Source organism: Dipteris shenzhenensis, chromosome 27, assembly GCF_047967505.1.
Source record: "Dipteris shenzhenensis isolate YYH24624 ecotype China chromosome 27, Dip_SZ_1.0, whole genome shotgun sequence".
In the NCBI taxonomy this organism is placed as follows: Eukaryota; Viridiplantae; Streptophyta; class Polypodiopsida; order Gleicheniales; family Dipteridaceae; genus Dipteris; species Dipteris shenzhenensis.
This window is the reverse complement of record NC_141622.1, coordinates 28,673,608-28,697,862: the sequence shown is the minus strand read 5'-3', so window position 1 is coordinate 28,697,862 and position 24,255 is coordinate 28,673,608. Positions and strand designations below refer to the sequence as shown.

General features: G+C 44.1%; 1 protein-coding gene across 4 annotated transcripts in view; it reads left to right on the top strand.

Moving 5' to 3' along the window:
* The window catches only part of LOC147884126 (pentatricopeptide repeat-containing protein At5g27110-like), a 29,703-nt gene extending 5,927 nt beyond the window's left edge, over positions 1–23,776 (top strand). For 3 of the 4 annotated variants that reach the window (XM_087398852.1, XM_087398851.1, XM_087398850.1), the window contains 2 exons: positions 5,535–5,651; positions 20,912–23,776. In XM_087398852.1, coding sequence (XP_087254978.1) covers positions 5,602–5,651; positions 20,912–23,429 — 2,568 coding nt within the window. In that variant the 5' untranslated portion in view covers positions 5,535–5,601 and the 3' untranslated portion in view covers positions 23,430–23,776. The remainder of the gene's footprint in view (positions 1–5,534; positions 5,652–20,911) is intronic. The other variant, XM_087398853.1, reaches the window with a different exon arrangement.
* Positions 23,777–24,255: the final 479 nt, after the last annotated feature.

The following is a 24,255-nucleotide window of genomic DNA, read 5'->3' as shown; positions in this document are numbered from 1 at the left end:
TAAAAAGTTTAGCTAGTGTGGAACTGACCATTATAGTCCTGTAATTGGTGACTAAATTTTTGTCTCCTCCTTTGAATAGAGACTGAACCCAATTCTCTTGCCAATTTGGAGGGAAGCCATGATGTAAAGCGTTTGTCAGTATGTGGGATAGCCATTGTCGTGCCCTGTCTTCTGTCCATTTGAAGAGTTCAGCACACATGTGCATGTGGTCAGAGGCCTTGCCACTTGCCATCTTTTTCAACCCTGCTTCAACATCCTCAAAAGTGAAAGGGATGGCTGAAGCATATGACATTGTTTCATTTCCCATTTCTGTGGCATTGGCATGATTGTAGAGCTTGGTGACATACTCCAGCATTTCCTCATCAGAGATATTGCCCATGACCATTTTCTTTTGGCCCTTAACCTGTTTCCACCCCTTTCTGGGATTCTTGATGAATGTAAGCAAATCAGATTTTTCCTTTTCTAAAATGTAATTTCTTTTCTTCTTCCTCGTGAGGGTATTGTATTGCTTTTCCTTCTGTCTGTAGAGGTTAATATTAGAAATATGTTTCAGCTCACTGCGTAGTTGCTTGCATTGCAGTGTCAAGGACAGCTTTTTTGAGGGCTTCCCATGTGGGTGTTATTGCCATTGCATTCAGTTTTGCATCTAGTGTGATGGCATAGTCTTTCTGCTTGTCTTGATCTATACGGAAGCCTCTTGAAGTGGCTGCAAATTTCTGCACTTCTCTGAATACCCATAGTGGGAGATGGTCTGACTCAGGGTACTTCTCTCCTATCCTGAAAGTTTCTATATCATGTAGAGCATTGATATGGGCCAGGACATAATCAAGGACACTATGTCCCCCGCTGGTAGAGGAGCATGTTATCTTCTTGGTCCTTGGAAAGCGTTCCATCCCATTCAAAATTGGCATATGCAGCCCATTCATCATACACTTGAGTGCTCTTCCTTGCGCATTTACAGTATCATTAATCTGATGTCCTGTGCCACAAGGCATCTATTTCAATTGCAGCTTCTTTGTCCAATTCATTGTGCATAATAGGTTGGAATTGCGACTGTCCAATTCTGGCATTGAGGTCTCCCATGACTATTACCTTGCCAATGTCTTTCAGTTCTGCAATGTCTAGGCATAGCGATTCAAATGCACCACTTGAATCTATTCCATTCCAAGCATAGAAAGGGGACTCATGGTGAGGTATATAATATCCTGCCAAGAAGTGAGGGTAGTCACCAAATTTCAGTTTCAGCCATATAAACCTCATATAAACCTCTTGTGCTTATCAGCTCTATACATGCTGATTTTGTCTGCTAAGTGTTCCCGGATCATGCATGCCACTCCTCCTTGGCCTCTCTTTCCAATTTGTTTTTGGCAGACTGTATGTACTACATATCCCGGTATTTCTAGGATTCTGCAAAGCTCGCTTTCCCAAGTTTCCCCCAGGAAAACTATATCTACTTCCTGTATGAATGCATTAATACTGACTCCCTTATTCCAAGGGAAACCTCTACAATTCCAAAACATCACTTGTAACGATGTGTATGTCCCATGGGTCTCGTACCCCTATTTGGCATCCTGGTTTCTTTCTTGAGTAGGGGACATCTTGCCTTGTCTCATTTGTCTTTCTGCATATTGCTTCCTTCTGGCTTCTTGCTGTTTCGGGGTGCAATCTTCGCTGACATAATAGGGGGAACCTTTGAGGTAAATCCTGCTACTTTCAAGAATGATAGCCCTCTTTCTTGCATCCATCACAGTGCATACAATGTCTCTCTTGTTGGGCATGCCCTCTTGCATCCTCCCAACCTGATGGGCTCCATAGACTGCCACATCTGGGATCGCGAAGTGTTGAGCAAAGAAACCTGCCACCTCCTTTGCCAAGGTGAGGGGGCTTTCCTTTTCCACTTCTGGGAGTCCACGAATCTCTAGATTTTGGGCGCGCTTTTCTCTTTCCTTTTGCTCCGGCATGTCCTCCTTTGATGGGGTGTTACTACGTGTTTGAGGTTGGGCTTTAGGCTCACTTGCAGGTTCTGTAGGGGGGAACTTGGAGGCAATCTCTACCCATTGCTTGGGCTCTTCCACTTTGGCTTTCTCCTTAGTCTTTCCCTTGTTTTGCATCAGATTTTGCAACTGTTCTAGTTGCTGGGCACCCTCTTGTAATTGCTTGTAAGAGAGAGAGAGAGAGAGAGAGAGAGAGAGAGAGAGAGAGAGAGAGATTTTATTCCTGTTTTTTGGAAGATTTTGTTTCTTGATTTGCTTGTTTAATTTTGCTTAGTCACCTTCTTCCTTTCTTCTTTCTATCTTGTTTCTTCCTCTTGTTTATTTGACGTATTTTAGTAAGCATTGGGTTTGCCCAAGAGACTCCGCGGGTTTTTAGAAACCCAGTATAGCTGCTTATGCTTGGGCACTGATGATGTGTTGCTTTGCTTGCTAAGTATGTCTTCCTTTTGTTTTTCAAAAAAGTTTTTGTTACCTCTTTTTTCTTCTCTTTCATTTTCTCTTTTATTTTGTGTAGATTTTTGGACTTTAGAATAACAAAAAAGTCTAAATTTGTATGATTGGATATATTCTAGTCTTACAAAGGTACATCAAGTTCACATACGAGAATGTTCCTTCCAATATTATGCATCTTGGATTAGCGATATTAGATGCAAAATACTCACACATAGTTTCTAGTTCTCCATCTCTTTTTAGTGCTTCCAAAAGTGTTGTGTGCAAGGCTTGCATTCTAACTGATAGTCCCTAGAGAGCAGTTGAACATGCCAGAGTGGGAAATAAATTCACAAAGAAAGGGATTCTCAAAAGTATCGCTCAAGAAATTTGGGGAGATAGCTGAGAAATGCCTAGTGGCTTGATAGGCCAGCAATGGGCAATATACTATAGTGGAGGTGATAAAATTAATGCTTGAGTGACAGAGATTCCATCGAAAGCTTTCTCAGAGTGGTGTTAGAATCAATGGCCCCAATTGTGAGCCTCCATATGAGGAGAAGTACGGGGTCAATTGCGCAAGCAGCCAGGGCAATGGCCGCATGGAATTGACCACCAGATCTATGGCGACCAGCAGGAACAAGATCATGGGACAAAGGGCTGCTCAAGCAGCCAGTTTGATGGGCTGCCAGGGCCTGGAACAAGGCCTAGAAGGTGCCTGCAAATGCGACTTAACCCCTGGGTAAAATCTAGGCTTTGTAGGTGGGTTTTGGACCAGGGCAGGTCAGTGGACCAGTCGGTTCTGGAGAAGAAAGGAACCTCTACCATTTGCTATGGGTGCCCCACCCTAGATTATCAAAACCACTCGCATGGATCCCATTGCACCTCACAGAATGGTCTACTTTCCCATAACCAAAGGTGCCATCGAGATTGATCCTACACATTCGTACTAGTTTGGCGCTTGTTGGAAATGGGAAGTAGGACTCACTTGAACCTCATTATCCACGGCATGGCCTTCAGCTGTATCCACAAACGATGCAACTCACAGATGAGGACCTCACTTAAAGAATAGATAATAGATATCATATGAAGTATAGAGAGATAGAGAACTCAGATATGTATTCTTACTAGGGTTTGATCCCTCTTTGGACCAGCCTCCATCCGAGAGGGATATCTTTATTTATTCTGGTTGGTAGCCCGTAGGACCATAGCTCACTGCTTGTGGAGCTGTTTTGTGGCTTAGAGGATTTGGCAATGCTCTCTAAAATTGTGGCTTCACAAAGGCATGGCAGCTTGGTTGACAGAGGCACGGCATGCTTTCTCCATCGAGATGATCTCTCCGGTCTACGGGTATATGGTATCAGTGTCGCAGCTTGGAGATTCAAGACTCTGTCCCTGCCTCTCGACAAAGACCTGAGTTCTCTCTAGAGGGTAGAGTTTGGGAGACGGCTACCAGCGTCATTGCTTGGGATATCTGGGTAGTGTGCTGCACTTTATTGATGGGGTGGCAGCAGAGTTGGTCTGCAGCCACCCTCATCAACATATGGCATGATATCACCTATGCCGTGCGAGCCCCTTAAGAGCAGGGTACGGAGGGGTCTAGAAAAAGAACTGAAAGGCAGGAGTGTTTCTGCAAGGGATGATCTGCAGGCAATTTTTACATCTGGGATACTCTAGGCAATGAGCTGGGAGCCTGCAAAGCAGGCTGCATAGCAGCCAGCTGTCTTGTCTGATTGGTCAAGTGTCCATCAGTTTTTCCAGAGTTTTCTAATATACGGCTCTTTTCTCTTTTTTTTTTGGGGGGGTGTGGAAGTTCTGTCACATCAATGATGCTAATGTTGGAATATAAAGATTTTGAAGCAGATCTCAAGAACGTTTGCAGAGGAGATTGCAAAACTGGAAAATTTGCAATATCTTATTGAGTTCTGCCCATTGCTTTGTCTCAAAAGCGTTCTTTGCCAAGCGATTGTAGCTTAATAGGAGTATTCTTTTCTTAATAGCCCCACAGGAGCTTCAAATTTACTAGGAATACCAACATCATAGGCTATTGATTGAAACTGAGTGTGATGAAGGCTGACTGAGGAAGAGCTAGCAGCAACCCTTGGGGATGAAAATGCTTATGAGTTATGTGAAGGGGGGAATGCACAGCTGTTAGATAGCCATCATTAGGGGCAATCATGATGGTGATTTATAGAAGTAATGGGTAATTGAAGCAGTCGTTAAAACTATATTGCATGATCATGGGTTTGAAAGCGAAGTCAATTTGCTAAAGCATGTGAAAAGGTATTGATTGAAACTTTGAGTGTGATGAAGGCTGACATATTTATCATTAGGGGCAATAATGATGGTGATTTATAGAAGTAATGGGTAATTTAAGCAGTCGTTAAAACTATATTGCATGATCATGGGTCGAGAGTGATGTCAATTTGCTAAAGCATGTGAAAAGGCAAGAAGATGCAAACCACTACCTCTATATGTTATGCACATTGTGTTGGAAGATTCCCAAGAAAAATCTATGGTACCAAGGCCCAATCTATCGATCTCTTGTTGTGTGTGCAGACTTTACATCAAGATGCTCATGGTAATCGAAAAAACTTGCCATTGTAGATTCTTTTAATAATACAGAAAGTTCTTGTAATGTAACGTTTTGTTTGGGAGGTGGAGTTAGCAAAGATTTCCTTCTATGGTATTTCTCAGAAGATCTAGTGAAGTATATATTTAATGGAGTTGATGCAGAAGAGTTGACTTAAGAGCTTTCATTCTCTCATGTGCTGTATAAAATATTTAATAAAGCTGGCACAGTAATTTTTAGGGGGCGATAATGGTTTTTGTCCCCATTAGCTTGCATTGAAACGGCAAATGAAGAAGGTTTCGAATTTGGGAAAGTGACATTTTGAATAGTTATGCACAGATTTTGTTGAGCAGCAATGCTCTTTACGAGCACATCTTTTTCTGTAACTACACATTTTCTCGTTTGCGGTGCCTTGAGGTCTTAATTGTTTAGCATGAAGGTATAACAATATCGAGTTCAAGTATGAATATGGTACCTAGTAAAAAGATGTCAAGAGGTGTTGGGGAGACTTGGAAACCTGATAATGAGAGTGGTGCTTGCAGGGGGCAGCTCAACGGTTTAATTCTCCTTTGAAGAACATGGAGATGGAGTCAGTGGCTGGACCTGAGAATGGATTTCAACCATCTGATTCTCGCAAGATATAGTATTCCTGGAATGAGGTGCAAATTTGATATCAAAAAATTTTAAGCTTATTGGAGGGATTTGTTTGGGAATATAACAACATTGGCTTTCCTATGCTTAAAGTCTTTGAATCTTTACATGTACGCAAGTACATAGGTGCAAATGTCTCTATGTTTATATGAGGTAGTAGGTAGGTAGGTGAAACCGGTGTCTAATCACTCAAAGGGCAGTGGAACTAAATCTTTAATCTCTTTAGCACTTATTTACAGCTCACAAAGCATATATCACAACCATTAACCATTGCATGATCACCATTTGGCATTTACCCATTTGTTCACAAACAAAACCACTGAAAAAGGGATGGAGGCTAGAACGCCCCTGCTCAACAAACATAGACAAGTGGACCTGATTGGCCCCAAACACCGTGGCACTCCTTTTGGTATTTCTTTATATTTCAGAGTGAAATGATTACAAATTGCATCTGGGAGACCTTCCCTGCAGCTGAGCACGCAGCCCCAATTCACTAAGCCTTTGCAAGGCTTTCAAGCATAGAACACCATCACATAAGTGCACTTAATCCATAGGCTCAATCCAAAGGCATTCTCTTTTCCGAGTGCAATTCCATTGGCTGTGCAGATGCAATCACATTACACCCTAGCTGTACTCTCTTTGAGTGGTCTCGAGATGGCATTCACGAAGCTTTTCAAAGCTCCAAAATAAAATCAGCAAAGTACCCAACCAAAGAATGACTCATGTAGCACTACCTGGGCACCTGTGAACCAAGAAAAGAGGCGGCACACGAGGCCAACCAATAGCTTATGGCAAAAAGAAATTGCAGCAGCAAAATCACAACTCACCAAGCCCTGAAAACTTGAACCAAGTCCTCAATCGCCAAGAGGACATAGTAGCCAATGCCCAATTGCATTCTCAGCCAAAGAGGAGTGCAAAGGCATGAAGAAAGAGCATTTACAAGAGCCGACCATTAAGAATTCCACTGAAAAATGCGAAAAGAAGCACTTCTATCGCGAAGAAGTGGGAGTTCTTGGGCTCAAAAGAAGCGTGCTTCAGAGAGGAATGCATTGAGAAGATTTTGGAGAAGTTTCATCGTCGGAAAGTCCTCTAAAACTGAGAAAAACCAGTCAACCAGCGCGTGGGACCACTCGAAATTCAACAGAAAACTGTAGCTTTGCAAGAGGAGAGGCCCAGGAAGCTATAGAAGCAAAAAGGTTCAGAAAAAGCCACTTTTGCAAATTCGACCAGCAAAAGAAGTGCTTAGCTCTACGCGTTCTAGATAGCACACCATGACCCTAATGCTTGGGAACCAATGACCCTAGTTTGTAGGATCTCTAGGGGGTCTATTTTTAAAGGATGACCTCACTGAACCAAACCAATGACCTTAGAGAAACCACTTGCACTTATTGCACATGAAATGATAGGTACCTTTTGGGCATTAACTAAGGCCCCTAGCTTGGTACCCTAGGCTAATTCAATGACGAAGACTTTGTATGACGTCAGTGGGGATGTCATAGTAGCTAGTCCCTGCTATGCATGATGGAGTTTATGGTTTTCAACCTTGTGAGTGACTATCATGAGATTGAAACTGCACTATGTTGTGTTTTCAGAGGATGAGTTTTGGGAATGTTCTTGGATTCATCTAGGTATATGCTTCTGTCGTATTAGCGGACATGCAAATTTCACCTTGTCAAGTTTTCGTCCAAGTTGCGGCCTGCTGGTATTGTGATAATTCTTTCTATCTTAAATGGTGCGTTGCCCTATCAGCTAGATTTAGATTTAGATGCTCGTTGGGGAGAGACTAAAATGAAAATGTTTAGACTTCACAAGCAGTTGTAGCTTGAATGAAGAGATTTTGGACTACCTTTTGATTAGCCTTCTCCTTTAGTGCTAGCCTTCATCATGGCTGAGTCTGCCCTTCACCTCCGGAGTGTCGACAGAAACTCAGTACGAAGACTTTGTATAAATGGATGCTCAAGTATGTGTGGGTGTGTGGATTTGTATGTGTGAGAGCATATTTTTATACTATGGTCTACACCCACTGTTGGGCGCTGCTGACGTCAGTGGGGATGTCATAGTAGCTAGTCCCTGCTATGCATGATGGAGTTTATGGTTTTCAACCTTGTGAGTGACTATCATGAGATTGAAACTGCACTATGTTGTGTTTTTAGAGGATGAGTTTAGGAATGTTCCTGGATTCATCTAGGTATATGCTTCTGCCGTATTAGCGGACATGCAAATTTCACCTTCTGAAGTTTTCGTCGAAGTTGCGGCCTGCTGGTATTGTGATAATTCTTTCTATCTTAAATGGTGCGTTGCCCTATCAGCTAGATTTAGATTTAGATGCTCGTTGGGGAAAGACTAAAATGAAAATGTTTAGACTTCACAAGCAGTTGTAGCTTGAATGAAGAGATTTTGGACTACCTTTTGATTAGCCTTCTCCTTTAGTGCTAGCCTTCATCATGGCTTAGTCTGCCCTTCACCTCCGGAGTGTCGACAGAAACTCAGTACGAAGACTTTGTATAAATGGATGCTCAAGTATGTGTGGGTGTGTGGATTTGTATGTGTGAGAGCATATTTTTATACTATGGTCTACACCCACTGTTGGGCGCTGATGACGTCAGTGGGGATGTCATAGTAGCTAGTCCCTGCTTGCATGATGGAGTTTATGGTTTTCAACCTTGTGAGTGACTATCATGAGATTGAAACTGCACTATGTTGTGTTTTTAGAGGATGAGTTTGGGAATGTTCTTGGATTCATCTAGGTATATAAATTCACTGATACTTAGTTTGGACACTTCACCATCACCACCACGTCCCCGTGACGTACCCCCCTCTTGAAACAACAAACTATCTTGTTTGCTGTCCTAAAATTACAGCAAATAGAAAAGGGTGTCCCAATAGGCATAAACAGCCCATAATCAATAGTACAATATCACATGAAGTACCAAAAATTCAATGTACATACAGTAGGATTGCAGATCCATCCGTATGGCAGTGTATCTACCAACTAGAGTATCATGATCACTCATCATAGAAGTCTCACGGCAGAAACACTGTCAGCATCAGTGCCTCGGGTGAAACCACAGTGTCACCAAGCGACCTCTAGATATCCTATGAGCCTGTCTGCATTGTGGGTGCAGAGGTGCTCCCTCCCCCCCCCCCAATGAACATCCGGTAATGCTCCAGATTTGTGCTCTGCTGAACCGGCATGAGCCGCTACCGCAGTAGGCTCGAGACCAAATGCCTCAAGGTAGAGCTGTAAAACCTGTGGTGAATCTGCCAATTCACTCTCTTCCATCCAGATCGCATCGTTCGCAAGATAATTCTTGCACTTCACTTGATAGCGTCTGGCAACTCTGCCATTAACCTTCCGATCCTTATGTGCCACAATCTGCCCAGGAATCAAGACCTCATCTTGCTCATCAACTTCAGGTTGCTCTTCAACTGGCATATCCTGTGGCACTTCTCCATGAAAAGGCTTCAACAAGCTAACACGGAAAGTATTGTGCATGGTCCACCGCTTAGGTAACTTCAGCCTATAAGCTACCTCATTGATCGCAGCAACACCCAATCACCTTCTGTGAAGACCAGGTTCCTGCGATGCTTATCTGTAGCTCTTTTTGGCTTGTCTCCTCTATTGTATGCAAAATCCGAGGAACCTTTCTCGCTCCTTCCACTATGACACGTCCCAGCACTCCTGAAACCTCTGATCTGCAAGCAAACACAAGAACACACACAACGAGAGAAACTGAGTAGGCTGCTCACCACCCAACCATGACATCTACGGGATGTGATCCTGAATCAGGAGATGTCCCCTCCGAGCCACGAGCTGAGCTACTGGCACGAACTCCCAACCAGATCCAAACCAGCCTGGTGTCCCATACCACCAGGTGGCGTTGTGAAGCCTGGGATCTGCTACTGGACCTTGGGCTACGCTATGATGCAAGTGCGCGTCCGCGACTCAATCCAGGATCAGACCTAGCACCCGGGAACGAAACTTGCTCCCATCGGCTCCCTGAGAACTGAACCCCTGGGCCCTTTTTATAGACTCGGGCCCCAAGCGCCAAAAATAGCGAAGACCTCTAACTGGTTCGTACCCTTGCCACTCAACCCGAGAATCAAGCCTGCCTAGCTCTAAGCCTCCCCAGGCTACCTGAGCTAGTCTTGTGTACCCAGTACACGCTAGATACCAATCCGTGCACATGACATACTTCCCCTCCTCTAAGAACTCACTCCTGAGTTTGCTAAAAAACCCGGAAATGTTCTCTGGAGGTTTTGTAATGTCTCCCATGTTGCATCCTCCTCAACACGATCCTTCCACTTGATCTTGTATTTCGTGATAGTTCGATTATGAATCTGTCTGTCACGAAATTCAAGAATACACTCAGGTTCGTGTGGAATAAAAGTCAAATCTGTAACAAGTTGATCATCCGCACCCAAGACTTCTTTCAGTCTACTCACATGAAAGACTGGATGTACTTTAACATCAGGAGGCAATTCTAGTCGATATGCAACTGGTCCAATTCTTTTAATGACCTTGAACGGACCACAGTATCTGGGGGATAATTTCGGAACCAAACCAATACTTAGGCTCTTGGATTCCTTAGGAATTCGTAAATATACCATCGTTCCTTCATAGAACTCTCTAGGTGAACGATGTCTATTAGCATAAAATTTGTCCCGATCTTGGGCACTTCTAATAGAATCCTTGACAAACTGCAACATTTACTGCATGTCTTGCAAGAAGTTCTTTGCAGCATCATTTTGAATCCCTTTTAACCTAACCATAACTGGTGACTTAGGTTGAAACCCGTACATAAGCATAAAAGGACTGTAACCAGTACTGGAATGCTTTGCACTGTTATAAGCAAATTCTATCATAGGTAGATAATCTTCCCATGAAGACTGTCTCTTAGATACATATGCCCGAAGCATATCTTCAACCAATTGGTTAACCTTCTTTGTATTGCCATCGGATTGTGCATGATGTGAGGAACTCATACTTAGAGTAGTTTCTAACTTCTCAAAAACAAGTGTCCAAAAGTTACTTGTAAACTTTGAGTCCCTATCACTGACTATGTCAGATGGCAAACCATACAGCTTAAACAAGTGGTCCACAAACTCGTGAGCTAGCTGAATAGCTGAAATAGTTGTTCTAGTAGGTAAGAATCTAGCCATTTTTGTCAAGCGGTCAACTATGACCCAAATGCAGTCATGACCCTTGCTCGTTCGAGGCAAACCAGTAATAAAATCCATGGAAATACTTTCCCATTTATTACCTAGAATCTGTAATGGCTGTAATAACCCCGCGCTTCTAAGGCGTTCTGCCTTAGTAACCTGACAAACCCGGCAACCTACTACATAGTTCTCAATAAATGCACGCATCTTAGGCCAATAAAAGGTATGCTTCACAAGAGAAAGAGTCCGATGTATACCCGGATGTCCAGCACTAGGAGCATCATGACACTCCCAGAGAATCTTGGATCTAAGTTCCAGAACATTTGGCACACAAATCTTTCCATTTCGGAACAGCAAGCCGTTCCTAATTAATCATCCATTGACCTCCCGCCGCCTATACCGTAGGTGGCACAATCCCTGAGTCCTGGTCAACCATGGAGCTCCCATCCTGGACTCTCTGCCAATAAGAACTGAAATGACTATCAGTTGCGTAAAGCCCTCTCAAGGATTGAAATAGGTCTGAGGATATTTCCGTAAATGACATAGCATTTACAAACTTGACTCGACTTAAGGCATCCGCCACACTATTCAACGAACCCTTTCGATAACGTATTTCAAAATCAAAATTAATTCTGCCCATCTAGCTTTCCGTTCCCTCAATTCAGATCCATCACACACATACTTAATTGACTGATGATCAGTCAATACAAGAAACTTCGAACCATACAAGTAGTGTCTCCAAACCTTAAGGGCATACACTACAGATAGAGTTCCTTTTCTAGTGTGGGCCAATGATATTGGGTGTCGTCTAGCTTCGTACTCTCGAAAGCTACAGGTCTGCCCTCTTGGAATAGAGCTGCCCCAATTGCAAAATCACTCGCATCAGCCTCTAAAACATAAGGCCGGGTAGGATCGGGTAATGCAAGAACGGGTGCTTCCTTGATAGAAAACTTTAAGGTTTCAAAAGCCTCGTTCAATGCATCATTCCAAAAGATCGGCTGGGTAGACCTGCGTCCACGACCTTTCAACATGTTTGTCAGGGGTGCCATGATATGTGAATAATCACGCACAGACTTCTGTAGAAATACCATAAATCCTAGGAAAGAACGAAGTTGTTTCACAGTCTAAGGGATAGGCCATTCTAAAACCTTCTGGATACGATCTAGATCAATGCTAATACCTTCAGAAGAAATCTTGTGTCCTAAGTAAATGATCTCCTTCATAAAGAAGTCACATTTACTCATCTTGGCATAGAGATTATGTTGTCTTAGAATAACTAAGACAATCCGGAGGTGTCCTATGTGATCCTCAAGCGTTCGGCTATATACCAAGATGTCATGTAAGAACACTTCCACGAATTTGCCCAGAAAATCTCGGAACAAATCGTTCATCATTTGCTGGAAGGTGGCAGGAGCATTGGTCAAGCCAAAAGGTAATACAAGAAACTCGTAGTGGCCATACCTAGTTCGGAATGCAGTTCTATCTATGTGTTTAGCATAGATACGGATTTGGTGATAACTCATACGCAAATCAATCTTAGTGAAATACTTCGCTCCGGCCAAACGGTCTATCAGATTATCGGAACGAGGTAGAGGGTATCGATTCTTAATTGTCACTTTATTCAATCGTTTATAATCTATACACATTCTCCATGTAGAATCTTTCTTCTTCCTTAAGAGGACAGGTGCTCCCCAAGGTGATTTACTTGGGTGAATATAGCCCATATTTAGGTAATCCTGTAGCTGTGAAGCTAGCTCATCCTCCTCAAGCTGGCTCATCCTATAAGGTGGTACACTAATAGGTTGAGCCCCAAGTACTAAGTCTATGCGATGATCTACTGCCCGTTCTGGAGGTAAACCTTCCGGCAATTGAGCAAGGAATACATCCTTGAAATCACCTAACAACATTCTCAATTCATGGTGTTCAAACACACTTAAATCATTCTTGTTATTTACAGAGACAACAAATGAAGAAAGTGGAATCAAAACACACTGATAGACATCATAATGAGAAGTGTTTAATATATTCCGAAGGTGCATCGCAGATACAATAGGTCCCTGAGAAGAGGGAATATTATCACACTGAATACAAAATTGGGTGTCCTTATCCAAAAAAGAAAGGGTATGTTCCTTCCATCCAATCCGAATATCGTGGGTTTTAAACCACTCTATTCCGATTAACAAGTCCACATGCTCCAAGTGCATAACATAGCACGTAAGAGCCCCTGTGTATTCTTGAATCCGGATAGGAAGCGCTTCAATCTTGCGATCCCAAACCTACTTCCCAGCTGGAAGCTGCACCTCATAGGTGTGATCGCTAGGTATCGTGGACAGCCCCATCTTCTGCACAAATTTGTAATTAACAAAGTTGTGAGAGCTGCCCGGGTCAAAGAGAATGTGAACTCTTTGGTCCCTAACTTCTCCATAAACTCGGAAAAGATCATGGGAACCAAATAACGAAGTATTAAAAGTGCAATTACAAGAAAGTGGGCAGGTAATGACATTTACAGAAATACCTGTCATCGAAACTTGGTTCGCTCCCTTGGCTTTGGTACCCGGACCCGCCTGGAGCTTCGGTCCCAGCGCTTGCTTTTGATTCTTGCGCTTTGGACAATCATTCTTAGTGTGGCCCCGTTCCTCGCAGAAGAAGCAACGTCCTTCCTTCTTTAGCTTCAAGGTACGAAGGAAACGGGCACGACCATTCTTCGCCTGAGTCAAGTGTTTCTTGGAGGCGTTGTCTATAGACTTCATCTCCCCGGTACCAGTGGTAGACTGGAAGAACTTCCGTTTGTTCTTCCCGCTCGTGTCGGAAACTGTGGTTGCCTTTGCACTGACCATGGTATCATCATAAATACGTGCGTAATTCATGGCCTCTTGCAACGTGGTACATTTGTTGTTCTTGATCTACAACTTGTACGAATCTGGCAAACCATCCACAAAGAAACCTAACAAGGTCACTGGATCCATCTTTGTGGCTCTGGTCTGCAGATCCCGAAACCTTTGAAGATAAACTTCAAAAGTCAAGTTCAGCTTAGACATATCGAGGGCTTTAAGCTTGCCTACGATATCATAGTCGTCCTCGTTCTTCAAAAACTCCTTCCTGAAGACCCCTTCGAAATCTATCCATGTTACAGGCTTGGGTTGGAGTTCCTTCCACCATAACAAAGCCTTTCCTGACATGAAGCTGGCTGCAAGCTGTATTTTCTTGTCATCTGGGTACGGGTGGAACTGGAAGTGTACTTGCCACTTGTGCAACCAAGTGTCAACAACCTCCTTGGTTCGAGACTTCTGATCTCCGGGAAAAGGATCTGGAGTTATGTTCGGACCTAACACTGAAGCCATGGCATCCACATGCGTGAGTGCCTGAACAGTGCTAGTCAGAAGTGTGAGAGTAGTCTGAATCCCTTGGAGTTGCTTCGTCAACCCCGTTTGATTCGCATTAACTTGCTCAAACTTTCCATCAAGAGCAGTGGTGAATTCACTGAAGGCTTTCTTCGTAATTAGATCGTCGTAAAGACCCTGGTCTTCCTTGGCAGGGTAGTCCAAATCCTAATCTCCCATGGCAAACTCAGGATTTACAGAATCAGCCATGTCTGAAATCTGATCTGAAAAGAGTAGCGAACTGAGAGACGTGATTGGGGGAATCGAAGCTGGAAGGAGAGTGGAGCAGAGAAAAAAACCGTCCCAAGAGGAGGTGACGAAAGAAGAGAAGCTGGCCGAGAAAAAGGGGTACTAAGCTGTCGATTAGCTCGAGTAGGTGAATCCGGAGACTCCCCCTGCTGGTTCGGCTGCAGGCTGTACTGTACGGAAATCTGCTGCGAACCGTACCTAGGTGACGAAAATTTGGTAGAGGTGTGGAGAGGTCTTCTTGCGCACACTTGCATAAGCTGTGGCTGAGCTTGGGATTTCATCAGGCTATATAGGAGACGGTGTAGCTATTCTAGGAAGCTATGCTTTCTAGAAAAAGCCCACCCTCCCAAATTTGGAGGGTTGATGCTTTTTTTAGCATGCGCACCCTCCTAACCTTGGAGGGTTGATGCTTTTTCTCGCCCCACCCTCCCAACTTGGAGGGTGGTGCTTTTTCGCACATCAACCTCCCCGAACAGCCTGGCCGCACCCTGCTCCAGCCTATGGCGCACCCCCCCTGCCTGGTCGAATCACACTCCAGCCCTAGGCGCACCCTCAGCCTCACCTATTTGCGTCACCTATCCTCTGCGCAGCCCTATTTGCGTCACCTATCCTCTGCGCAGCCCTAACCAAGACATGGGATCCCCTAGGGTTCCTGTCAACCCTTTGTCTACCCAACAGCCCCTCTCACGCCTCTCCTCCAATCCTCTCCACTCTCTCCTAGCTATACCTCACACCCTCTCTTACCTAAACCCTTCAGCAATCTCGAATTCATCCTCACTCTCTTCTTCCTACCTTTTCCCTAAAGTCTGACCACTTCCCATAACTGATGAACCAAAACAAGATCTTGCAACACAAATTTCGAAATTAGGGCATACTTGGAGGAACATATCGTCCAGAATTCTTGGAACAGAAGTTCCTACCTCAGGAGTTGGCTCTGATACCAACTGACACGTCCCAGCACTCCTGAAACCTCTGATCTGCAAGCAAACACAAGAACACACACAACGAGAGAAACTGAGCAGGTTGCTCACCACCCAACCATGACATCTACGGGATGTGATCCCGAATCAGGAGATGTCCCCTCCGAGCCACGAGCTGAGCTACTGGCACGAACTCCCAACCAGATCCAAACCAGCCTGGTGTCCCATACCACCAGGTGGCGCTGTGAAGCCTGGGATCTGCTACTGGGCCTTGGGCTATGCTATGATGCAGGCGCGCGTCCGCGACTCAATCCAGGATCAGACCTAGCACTCGGAACGAAACTTGCTCCCATCGGCTCCCTGAGAACTGAACCCCTGGGCTCCTTTTATAGACTCGGGCCCCAAGCGCCAAAAATAGCGAAGACCTCTAACTGGTTCGTACCCTTGCCACTCAACCCAAGAATCAAGCCTACCTAGCTCTAAGCCTCCCCAGGCTACCTGAGCTAGTCTTGTGTACCCAGTACACGTTAGATACCAATCCGTGCACATGACACACTATTTCAAACGGTGCCTTACCCGTGGAAGAGTGCACTGTATTGTTGTATGCATACTCAATCAGCAGCAAATACTGTTCCCACGTTGCTTTGTGCTCATACACATAACAACACAGCAAATCCAAAGCTGTAGAATTTGCTTCTTCTGATTGACCATCAGACTGTGGATGATAAGAAGATGAAAATAGCAATGAGGTACCCATGTTATCAAACAAACCTCTCCAGAACATGCTGGTCATCCATGGATCTCTATCGGTCACGATAGACTTAGGCTCAAGAATTCCTTTGCCATCTGCTCGGCTGTAATCTTCTTCCTTACTGGAATGAAGTGAGCCATCTTGCTAAATCTGCAAATTATGGTCCATATGCCATCATGACCAGAAGGAGTGCGAGGGAGATCAAAAACAAAATCCATAGCGATGCTCTGCCATGGTCTATCTGGTATAGGCAAAGGCTGAAGTAAACCAGGCTGTTTCTGTCTGTCATACTTCACCTTTTGACAAGTGATGCATGTCCTGACATAAGCCTCAACATCCTTCCATAGAGAAGGCCAATAAAAGTAGTGCTCAATACCCCTATGCCTTGCATACGGTGGGGCATGACTTTCAGTGAGCACCTTATGCCTCAATGGTTGCGTCACACACAGCTTTCCATGCATCATCATAAATCCCTGCTTAAGTGTATAATGATCATGCCGATTTCCCTCCATAAGCTGATCATAAATACGTGCAAAAGCATCATTTGTAGCATAGTGCTCCTTCATGGCATCAAGCTCATTGTGATAAGCAATAGTAACTCCAGATACCTGTGGTTTCTTGGACATAGCTTCCATACGTGGCCTTCCGGAAAGTGCATCAACGAAACTACATTTTTCTTTCCAGCCACATGTACAATCTGAAAATGAAAACTGGAGAGGAAGTTTTCCCATCTCATGTGCTTCTCTGACAACTTTCTCTGAGTGAGAAAGTATCGCAGCGATTGATGATCAGTAAACACATAAAAATCAGCACCTAAAAGCTAGTGCTTCCTCACAGTAAGAGCATGAATTACAGCTACCAATTCTTGCTCATACACATTCATGTTGTGTTTAGCATCTTAGAGTAACCTGCTCTCATATGCAACCACTCTACGTTTCTGCATAAGCACTCCACCAACACTATTGCTGCTTGCATCACATTGAAGAACAAAAGGCTTTCGCAAGTCTGGCAAAATAATAATAGGATCAGAGCATAGCTTTTCTTTCAGCTCATTGAATGATGCAATTTCTTTCTTCCCCCAACGGAAAGGCACTGCCTTCTTCTACAAAGCATGTAAGGGTGAAGTTATCTCAGCAAAATAGCGAATGAAGCGCCTTTAGTATGACCACAAGCTAAGAAAACTACGGACTTCATGTAGGTTCTTTAATGGAGGCCAATTCTTGATTGCCTCTATCTTGGCAGGGTCTATCCTCACTTCTTCTCGTGAGATGATGTGTCCTAGGAAATGTATCTTTGGCATGAAGAACTCACTCTTCTTTGTGTTGACCAGCTCATTGAATGCTACAATTCAGCTCATTGAATGCTGCAATTTCTTTCTTCCCCCAACGGAAAGGCACTGCCTTCTTTTGCAAAGCATGTAAGGGTGAAGCTATCTCAGCAAAATAGCGAATGAAGGGCCTGTAGTATGACCACAAGCTAAGAAAACTACGGACTTAATGTAGGTTCTTTAATGGAGGCCAATTCTTGATTGCCTCTATCTTGGCAGGGTCTATCCTCACTCCTCCTCGTGAGATGATGTGTCCTAGGAAATGTATCTTTGGCATGAAGAACTCACTCTTCTTTGTGTTGACCAGCAAGTTGTGTTTCCTGAGTTTTGCAAATACAACTGCCAAGTGTTGCCTATGCTTCTCTTCATCTTTCGAGTGCACAATAATGTCATCAAAGAATGTATCCACAAACTTCCTGTGCTCTTTGAAAATGCAATCCATCATGCGATTGAAGGTAGCAGGAGCGTTACTCAAACCAAATGGCATGACAAGAAACTCATAAAGCCCAAAAGTGGTCCTGAAGGCAGTCTTATGTACATCTTCAGGCCTGATTCGTATCTGATGGTAGCCACTCTTCAAGTCAATGCGACTGAAGATGGCTGATCCCTCTAATCGATCCAAGATGTCATCAATGCGTGGAATAGGAAATCGAATTTTGATAGAGATCTTATTCAAAGCCTTGTAATCAATACACATTCTCCGAGATCCATCCTTCTTCTGCACAAGGACGACAGGGGAACAATATGGAGAAGAGCTTGGCTGAATCAGCCCCTTGTGTAACAATTCATTCACCTGACACATGATCTCCTGCTGTGCCGCACTCACCCTGTATGGTGGTCGATTAGGTGGAGAACTACCAGGAAGGATATCAATGGTATGATCTTCTGGCCTCTTAGGAGGTAACTCCTCTGGGAGTTCATTTGAAAAGCAATCTTGAAACTGAAATAAAAACTCAGTTTGTTGTTTTTCCAGCTTGGAGAAATTAGATTCATCCTCTACTGGTTCTTTTTCTTTGACAAAAATCAAATACGCTGAAAGATGTTTTTTCATTATAGAAGAAATCGCCGAAGCGGATACAACTGGGACTGATTCCCTTTTCGAGTTTACATCTATGACTTGGGTTTTTACCCCTATAAGTCAAGGTAAGCGTTTTATCATGTGTATCAATGATAGCATGCATACGGTACATCCAAGGCATCCCTAGCAAAACATCACACTCAAGTAAAGGCATCGCATAGAAATCCTCATAGTCCACATATCCTTGAATGTGAATCTGTAGTTTCCCTATGGTAGGAGTGACGGGGATACTAAGCTCCAGATTGTAGTGAAGGGGTAAGGGGCAGATTTGGAGATGGGGATAGAATAGCAGAAGCAAGGGAGGAGAAGAGAGGGGAAGGGGAAAGAGAGAGGAAGAGAGAGAAGGATAAGGGGATAGAGAGATAGAGAGAGGGAGGAGAGAGAGAGTGTGAGCGTAGGCAGCAGGAAGGAGGAGGGAGAGTAGATAGGATTTGATGTCACATCAAAAGGTGAGTACAAAAGTGTGAAGGTGGACTTACATAGTCTCCCTCTACTAGATGTCCTTTTTGCCCCCTCTAGGCCTAAAAATCCCCTAGCCAAATTAGGCCTTACCCTTACTAACTTGGCTTGATCTTGGCCTTCATTACAAAGGGAGAGGCATTGGGTGGCCCAGACAGTGCCTCAGCATGTTTGGTCCAGGTTTTGGACGCGGCTATGGTCCAATTAGCGGTCGAGGAAGATCTCCTACTTCTGGCTGGCCGCCCAATGAGGTTTGCCCATCGACTCGTGGCGGGTGGAGGGCCAGTGTCATTGTTGCTTTGCTGGTTTTTTGGAGACAATCCCTCACTACCTTTGGAGCTGTTGTAGCGCAGCGAGGATTTGGATGGGAGCCCTTAGGATTATGACCCGTATGCAGAGCCTTTAGAGGGACTACACTTGGGGCATGGTGACCTGGTTGACTTAAGGGAGGACAGGCATTCCAGATTGATGAGATCTCCCTAGCTTACCGGATACAAGGTCAGAGCATTCAGAGGATAGAGCTCCCTGAGGCGGTCCCTCCTGATAGCCTCGCTCCTCCTCCTCCTCCTCTAGAGGACAACGTATGGGAGGTAGTAGCCAGTATTATTGCGTGGAACACTTGGGTTGCTCGTTGCAGTCTGGTGATGGGTGAGCATCCGGTTCCACCCTCAGCTACCTTGGTCGCCATTTGGCAAGGTATCATCTAGACCCTCCGCTCCACCTGGGAGCGTGGGACCCCAGGCTCTAGGGCGATTGTCACGAGGCGTGCTCGATTCTGCAAGGCTTGGCCCGCATGAGTTTTTTACATCTTCACTACACGAGGGATTAGCTGGTTGTAAAGTCCCCCCACCTGGCTGTTAGCCGCAGTACCAGAGATCCCCTAGGCAATGAGTTGGGTTTCTTTGGAACAGGCCGATTTTTCTTTCAGCCTTTCCCGGTTTTTTCCATACTTAGCACCTTCGGGGCTGCTGTTTTGTATGAAGTCTTTCAAGCATTAATAGAAGGTTCTTTTTCTTTGCCAAAAAAAAAAAAGTCATGTATCCGCGAAGCAAAAGCTAGGGGGCCCAGCAGGTAGTCCACTGTGCTTTTCCCACTGCTACGTGGGAAACAAGTGAACTCTCTAGATGATGGCCATCTCTGAAGGCCATTGTAGATGATGAGATCATGGAGAGTGAGAGTATTTGTCCCAAGATGGACCAAATCATATACCAAAAAATGTGCACGGTGTGCCACCCTCTATCAGGACTAAGGAGTGGATCCCTGTGACACTCACAACTGTTCTCCTACCTCCTCTTGGCACCATCAAAAACTGCATTGCTATCCTAGAGCTTCTGTGGGCTTCGTAATGGTACCCAGCCTCCCTGCTGCTCCAATATGGAGACCAACGTAAGGCAGAGTTTGCTCCTGGATCCTTCACCTCCTGCTGCTGTGTAGGGTGTGTCCAATGGTGAGGCAAACGTCTCCCTCATATGTCCTCCCTTGCTGCTGTGTATTCAGCCAAATGTGAAGCCATCTTGTTTTGGGCCTCTTTCTTGGCTGATCGGCTCCCATGATCATGTTTGCAGTGGTCTTTACACGATCGAGAGTCTAATCCACCAGAATTGCTTGTATGAGTTGTATATTTGTTTGTTTTAAGGTAAACAGTTTATGCAAAACGCTGTGCATAAGCCATCTAAATTGAGGGTTTGTTACATCCTCATGTTAATAGCTGAACCACTCTTTTTCATAGAAAGTGCAAGGAACTGGTGTGCCAGCTGTGTTCGCATCAGATAACATGGGGGCTAAGGTGTATTTAGAATAGGGATTCATTGATTCAGTCCAGTAGACTGTTCAGTCTGTTTGAAATGGCCCAGTTCGCTTCGTAATGCTCAAGCTTCCTGATAGTGTTTTTCCTTTGCAATATGGGTTTGCAGACGAGTTAACATTTGCTTAAATTTTCAGGGTGGCAGGGAACAAAAGATATTTTGAAGAGGTTGGAGATTTTCCAAAAATGTTTGGGAAGGTGGGCCTTGATGAGGCTGTTCAGACTGTGGACTTAATGGTGCAGCAAGGAGTGCATGTTTCCACCAGTGCCTTCTATAGTCTTCTGCAGGGTTGCATTGACAAGGAAGACATGGCTATAGGTAGGAAAATACATAGTCTTATTGTGAGAAGTGGATTCGGGTCAAATGGCTTTTTGGGGAGCCATTTGATTCGCCTGTTTGCTTTGTGTGGGAGTCTGGTGGAAGCAGAGCAGGTTTTCTACAATGTGCCTAAACCAAACATATTCACATGGAATGCGATCATTTCCGCACATACAAAGTTTGGACATGGTGAACAGGCTATTGAACTGTATCACCAGATGGTAGCTTCAGGTTTGAAGCCTGATGCACACATTTTTGTTGCAGTGCTGAAAGCATGTACAAGCATTTTAGCTCTGGCACAGGGCAATTTAATTCACTCCTACCTTTTTGAAAATGGTTTTGACTTGGATATACATGTTAGTTGTGCTCTGATAGACATGTACACCAAATGTGGGAACTTTGAGGATGCCTGCAAAGTTTTTAACAACTCGCCAAACAAGAATATTGTTGCATGGAATTCATTGATTACAGGATATACCCAGCATGGTCTGAATGATAATGCTTTCGAACTCTTTAAGGAAATGCAGATTAAAGGAATGCAGCCAAACGAAGTGACGTTTGTGAGCATCCTAAAAGTATGCTCCAGCGTTGCTGCCATAACTCAGGGCAAACTACTTCATACCCGCATAATTAAAAGCGGTTGCGAGCCTAATATAATTGTCAGCAACACCCTTATTGACATGTATGCAAAATGTGCTAGTCTCAAGGATGCACGTAGGGTGTTCAACACTCTGATGAGACCGAATGGGGTGACATGGAATGCAATGATCGCAGGCTATGTGCAACAGGGACAGAATGACGAGGCTCTTCAAGTTTTCCAGCATATGCGACAGGAGGGCATGGAGGCAAATGAGGTCACACTTGCTAACGTAGTGAAGGCTTGTTCCAGCATGTCAGATCTAGACCAGGGCAAGCTGATTCATGACCTCATCATTAAAAGTGGTTTTGAATCTGACGTATTTGTTGCTAGCACCCTCATCAAGATGTACACAAACAGTGGAAGTGTGGAAGATGGTCGCATTGTGTTTGATAGATTGCCAAAGCAAAACCTAGTAACATGGAGTGCAATGATTGCAGGCTATGCCCAAAATGCACATGGACAGGATGCTGTGCAACTGTTTCAGCAAATGCAAGAGGAGGGCCTGGAACCTAACCAGCTCACACTTGTTAGCACTTTGAAAGCATGTTCCAGCATAGCTGCAATAGATTTGGGCAAACTAATACATATTCAAATAATTGAAAGTGGTTTTGAGTCCGATGTATTTCTAGCAAGCACCCTTGTTGACATGTACAGTAAATGTGGCAGTATTGAGGATGCCTGCACAGTTTTTAACAGATTGCCAGAAGAAAATGTGGTGGCATGGAGCTCAATGATTACAGGGCATGCCCAGTATGGGCAGAATATGGAGGCTCTCAAACTTCTGAATTGCATGGAAAAAGAGGGCATGGAGCCAAACCAAGTGACATTTGTTGGCATACTGAATGTATGTTCTGAAATAGCGGCCCTAGATCAGGGTAGATTGCTTCATGCTTATGTCATTGAAAGTGGTTTTGAGTTGGAGGTACTGATTTGCAACTCGTTGATTAACATGTATGCAAATTGTGGGAGTTTTTATGATGCATGCAGAGTTTTAGACCAATTGCCAAAGCCAGGTGTTGCGACATGGAATGCAATAATTGCAGGTTGTGCACAGCATTGTAATTATAAACTATCCCTGCAGTGTTTTGAAGACATGCTACATAGAGGTGTACAGCCAAATGATGTGACATTTGTTTGTCTTCTGTCATTGTGCAGTCATTTGGGGCTAGTCCATGACGGCCTTCATCTCTTCAAGTCGATGAGAGAAAAGCATGGAATTGCACCAACATTTGAGCATTATAGCTGCATGGTCGATCACCTTGGCCGTGTAGGATCCTTAGTTGAGGCTGAAGACTTACTCAACACCATGCCCTTTCCACCTAATATTCTGGGCTGGATTTCTTTGCTTAGCCACTGCAGAACACATGGTGATGCAGACCTAGGAAGACGATGCTTTGATTTTGTTATTGCGACTGATAACAAAATTGCTGCTGGATTTGTGCATATGTCAAATATCTATGCTGATGGTGGCATGAGAGAATATGCAGGGAAAGTAGAAGAAGTTAGGAACATGGCAAATGCATGGCGGAAGCCAGGGAAGGCTTTTATTGAAATTGGCAATAAGGTTCATTATTTCATTGTGCGAGGCAAACACCATCCTCAAATTGATGACATCTTTGCAAAGCTCCAGAACATAGGTGTACGAATGAGAGGAGGAGGGTATATGCCTTATTTGGATATATTGGTCCCTCAATGAGACATGGGGATAAAGAACGTTCTCTTTGCAGATGTGACAGAAAAGCCCTAGCATCACATTTCTAGCACAATCGCATTATCAGAAGGAATTCTATCGTGAGTGCAAAATGCAGGAAACAATATACTGAAGAATGAAATCCTTGAAACCATCGCCTCTAGTTTTGTGCAGGAAATGAAATTCAGCTTCATCAACTGTCTACACAAAACTGATGTAAAATTTGGAATCTCTTAGAGCACTCAAGCTCGCCTGCTGCGTACATGTTGTCACTTAGTACCTGGAGGTCATAAATATTAAATATCTAGACCCCCAAAAGGAAACTCACTTGTATAGTCTTTGAGGACCACAATTTTGACACCATTCATTCTTAAAAGTTTGGCAGTTCCACGAATTGTGCTCTCCAAAGTTGGGACAACTATAGCATGAGATTGGGGAAGTTAGTGTTATTGCTCTTCCTCGCTTTTCTTGGAACGCTTCCCTTTTTGTCTATGTCGCTGTTCCTTGCTGTGCTTTTGGTCACCTTGCTGGTCTGCTTCTTTCTTGCTGTGCTTTTGGTACCTTGCTAGTCTGCTTCTTTCATCTTCCCCAACTCCCTTGATTGGCCCATGTGTTGCTTTTGTTGATCCTTTCCCTTTTCCTTTTTTTTTTTTGGCAGGAGTAGGGCGGGGAAGAGGAAAGGGGGGGGGGAAGGGATGGGGATATCGGTTTGGGGGAATAGACGGGTCTTATTACTTACAAAGAAAGCATGTTATTACATGCAGCCCCTTACCAGGGTACATCTTGAAGTTTGACCTTAATATTTAACATTCAAAGAGATCCAGATAAAAAG